General features: G+C 37.8%; 1 protein-coding gene across 1 annotated transcript in view; it reads left to right on the forward strand.

The window, feature by feature from the left end:
- The first annotated feature begins 1,174 nt into the window (after nt 1-1,174).
- The window catches only part of LOC125039105 (26S proteasome regulatory subunit 8), an 11,804-nt gene continuing 7,978 nt past the window's right edge, over nt 1,175-5,000 (forward strand). Inside the window, exon 1 of the mRNA XM_047632839.1 lies at nt 1,175-1,329. Within this exon, the coding sequence (XP_047488795.1) occupies nt 1,312-1,329 (18 nt within the window). The 5' untranslated portion in view covers nt 1,175-1,311. The remainder of the gene's footprint in view (nt 1,330-5,000) is intronic.

Below are 5,000 nucleotides of genomic sequence, written 5' to 3' on the forward strand. Positions count from 1 at the left end.
TGATTATTATTGTTATCTTTTTTGTTATTATTGTTATCTTTATCATTATTGTTATTTTTGTTATTTTTGTCATTATCATAACTATTATTGTCATTATCATTATTATTATCATCATCATAATCATCATCATCCTTATCATTATCAATGTTATCATTATCATTATTATTATAATTATTTTTATTATACTGATAATTGATATAATTATTATTTGATTTTTTATTAACATTAGTATTATTAATGTTACTGCTATTAGTACGGTCATTGTTACTATCATTATTATTATTATCATTATTACTATTATTATTGTTGTTGTTGTTGTTGTTGTTATTGTCATTATCACCATCAGTATTACTATTATGATAATGATTCTCATTATTGTTGTCGTTAATGCTATTATAGTTATTATTACTGTTTCCATCATTGTCATCTTCACCAGCATTACATTGTTACTAATTGTCATTAGTGTTAGCATCATTATCTATATCATTATCACTATCGTTATCATTAATATTATTACTATTATTATCATTATCGTTAATATTATTACCAGTATTATTAGTATTAGTATTATTACTGTTATTTATCATTTTCATAATTATTATCATTATTGTTATTATTATAACTATCATCATTATCGTTGTTATCATTACTATTATTAGCATTATCACTGTTATTATTTTTGTTATTATAATTATTCTTCTAATTGTTACTGTTATTGTTATTATTATTATCATTTTTGCCGTTGTTGTTGTTGTTATTGTTTCAGGGATCATCACCATCGTTATATAATTTTTGTTATCATCATCGTTATTGCTGTTGTTATAATTATCATTATCAATATCATCATCATCATTACCATTATCTTTAATGATATTTATCTTGTTTTTGTAATTATATAATTTTATATATCATTACAAAAAATATTATCATCATCATCATCCATGTCGGTAGTATCGTTGTTGCTATTGATATTTTTATTCAAGCAACGACTAATGATAATAAACTAAATATATGCATGACACTAGCCTGTAGCAGAAATAAATACAACGCACGTTTTATATACACAGAAAAACATTTTCACTCTTACACAAAATATCTCTATAAACACGTCATAGAAAGTCGACTTCACAAACTTAAATTTAAGATCAATATTTTCATCATGTAAACCAACGAAAGATACAGTTTGCCCTTAAAACAATCTACAGGAATAACAGAACACATACACAACATCTTCAACACGAGGAAAGCAAAATTTAGCGAAATTAAAGGCAAGCGAGAGAAGCAAGTCGACGGTCGGCAGTGACAGGCAAAATGGGCACCGCCGAAAAGGTAAACAAAATCGCCCGCGACTAATTTCTCCTTTTTCCAGCGTCCTTTTTGTTTAAGAGGAATTCAGATTGTGTATTTATCGGGGAGGAGGTTCAGGTTTATCAGTACTAGTAACTATTCACTTTCGAAAGCAACGTTTTTCATAAATCGTAGTGAATCTCGCGGTCGACTTTGTTGACGGGAGAGAAGGAAAGAGTGAAGTTTTTGGAAGTAATTTATTCATGTTTGTATTAGAATCTAGAGTGCTGATCTGCGGTCAGTCGTTTTCGGAAAAATTCCCGTCTGATGCAGATCCGTTGACTTAAACTTCTCCTTGAAGGCTTGATTTTCTTTCGGAAATATTGCTTTGGTTTTGATCTATTTCCTGGATTGTCATTTTTCTCAGATGTTTCGGGCTTTTTGAATGTTATTCATGGTTTCAACCAAAGCAATCTGTTTCCTTGTCGGGAAATCTCTCCCCAGCCTCGTCCTAAACTCGATTCAGCAACCCCAAGTGCTGTGAGGGAGGTGGGCCCTACCCCCCGCCCTCCCACATGACGCTTTGTCTCTCTCTCCTTGTGCTCGTCAAGGCGCAGCCGAGACTCAGAAGCACGGAGCCAACTCAGGCTGATGGTGGTGCTCTCCGTGGAAATTTTTTGCATTAGCCTTGCATAACCAGTTGTCCCTTTTGGTATCAGTGGATTCCCCTCACCCTCTGGGACACACGCATGGAGGCATTATGGTGGGAACGCTCCCTGAGCCCTCGCATTCTAGGCATGAGAGGGGCGCATTAGAGGTACCGGGAAATTGTGGGGGAAAATATGAATAATATACCCAGAATCAATCATTATACTGTCTTATGCAGAGGCCACAGCCCCTGCATAAGACAGTATAGTGACTCCCTTGCTATTGGGGCCTAGACTGAGGGCCTGGGGAGGGTTCCGCACAATAATGCCTACACATATGAGGGTGAGAGGAATCCATCAGTATCAAATTCATTGCAATTGGCTATCTGACACTGTTCCAGAAAATTACCTTTTTTGCGATCATTTTTATTTGTGGCATTACCACTCGGGTCTGCAGGTTATTTCTTGTCCTCTGCAAGAATAGCTTCAATGTGACATAGCTTAGTGCGTCCATATGGTAAGGATTAACCTCTATCCTGAAATGTTGATTAAAATTTTTTCGTTTGTGCTAGAATGCAGAATCTATGAGTAAAAACAATTAAATATGTAAACTCACAGTGGGCATAGCATGTACGTACATGCCATGCCCGTCGGGAATGGGTTAAATTACACCCCACCTCATTTCCATAATTCCCATGCAAACCCCTGCCCAATCACCATGCATGGTATTCATTGATGACACAGATTATTTGGAAAACTTTCCGTGTATTTCAACCAAGAGTACAGTAAAATAAGTGTGTGTAGCGGATACCTTGACGAAAACTAAGACCCTTTTCATCTATGGCAAAAGGTGCGCAAATCTAAAATAAGGGAGATACAGGACAGAGATCGACCCTTCATTTTCTAAGTCCCCTTCCATGTTTACCTTGCGAAAACCAAAACAAATGTGACGTGTAACTCATTACTGCGATCCATCAAGTAGTCCATGTATTGGTACGCGCTTGTGAGAAGGCTTATTTTGTCATTTCCGAATTCATGTAAGTAATGCTTTCTCCTAGTATTATTATACTTCTTTTGATTCATTTGGTAATTATTTACGCTATTCTGTACAATAACCTTGTGCGCATGCGCGTATTCACCGGGAGATTTGACAGATCGTCCGGTGCCCATTCACAGAGAAACGCTGGTGAGAAATGTTTCATTTTAAGTGCTGCGTCGACTCCAGGTCATTTTTAAAAGTCATATTGTGGATATACAGGACAAATAGACATTATTCTCAATCTAAGCCTGATATTTGAGCCCAACAAGTGCCCCAAATGCCAAAAAAAGTGATTAGAAACCAAGCAATTCTGACCATAGACGGAAGTGCAGTAAAGTTTGGTCTTTCACTATTTAAAGGTTTGTGGTTTAACCCTGGGGGTCCAGGGGGCCTAGCCCCCTGGCTAGGCACATATACTACTAAGGGGGTCCAGGGGGATAGCCCCCTGGCTAGATGTACATATTACCACAGGGGTCCAGGTTAGGTTAGGTTAGATTAGGTCAGGTCCAGAGCCCCCTGGCTAGGGAATATATAGATCATAGTGTATAAATCCCACAGGGTTAGGTTAGGTTGGTTTATTGGTTAGGACGCATTGTACGATTACCACAGGGGATATGGATCATGTGAAAGCCCGTACAAGGGGTTTGGTCCCCGTAGAATTTTTCGAAAGATGGCGGCGATGTCCGTAGAGTTTCATTAGCCGATTTAAAGCGTTTTTTGTGCTTGTTTTACACATTTCTTTTCTCAATTTTTCTTATTTAAGCCTTTTTTACCCCGTAATTTCCCTGATCTACTTCATGTCCTCCCCTGCTATCGGGACTCATCAAATCACATCAAGATTGTCGGCTGGAGAATGTGATGGAGATTATCATCAGATTCGTTCTCATCACACGAGGACAGATCTGATGATATAAATGTTGTAAGGGAAGACCCAGTTGTCAGTCGGAAAATTAACCATATTTTCCCTACAGTGGAGCAACACGGTTGTTATGATATTGACTTTATGATTATTATAATGTTATTAGCTCTACAAATGGGACTATAGTTTTAAAGAGAATATTTCCACAAAATAAGGGAAAAATAAATAGGTAGATAGGTAGGTCTAGTATCTGACTCTTTGAATAAGAACTTGTTGTTTTTGTATAGACAATTTGTAAACTAACCTTACAATGGACATGGTACATACATGTATGCCATTCCTAGAGGCATTGGGTTAACGCAACACTGACGGGGGAAGAAAATAAATAAAAATTCTACACTCTGGAGATTAATGGCAACGAGCAGACTATGGGTGTGGGAGTTCACTACATCAAGCTGAACGTCGCACTCCAAGTTCTCTGGCGCGTCGCTGTGGCGTACAGCCGTACTCTTCAGACCAAGCAGTTTGTTATGACGCCTAGGTGCTTATAATAACATGGGAGTCGAGGTTAGGCTAGGCTAGGCTAGGCAAGCCAAGGGTAAGTTAGGCTAGGCTAGGATAGGCGAGGTTAGGTTTGGTTAGGTTTATATATTACTAGGGGGTCCAGGGGCGTAGCCCCCTGGCAAGGCGCATATAATATCACGGGGTCCAGGGGGCAGAGGGCCCTGGCTAGGGAATATATAGATCGTAGTGTATAAATGCCACAAGGTTAAGGTTGGATTGGTTTATTGGTTAGGATGCATTGTACGATTACCACGGGGGATCTAGATTATGTGAAATTCCGTAGATTTTTACTGAACGATGGGTTTGATTCCCTAAGAGTTTTCCGCAAGTTGGCGTGTCAGTCCGTAGACTTTCAGAGATGGCAGGGACATCTGTAGAGTTTCACTGGCTGACTTCCATTGTTTTTTGTGCTTTTCGGGACAGAAAAGAGTAAACATAAAAAAAAACTCATTTTCGAACTTAGTCTCTGGAAGGGAGGGTTGCTCTCAGTAACAATTACCTATAATTTTATTACTTCTTGTAATGATGACTGCAACTTTTTGTCCTCTACAAGAATATAATTTTCAATTTGCCCTAGTTTAGTTTGTCTATACTACGAAGATTA

This window comes from Penaeus chinensis, chromosome 26 (assembly GCF_019202785.1).
Source record: "Penaeus chinensis breed Huanghai No. 1 chromosome 26, ASM1920278v2, whole genome shotgun sequence".
In the NCBI taxonomy this organism is placed as follows: Eukaryota; Metazoa; Arthropoda; class Malacostraca; order Decapoda; family Penaeidae; genus Penaeus; species Penaeus chinensis.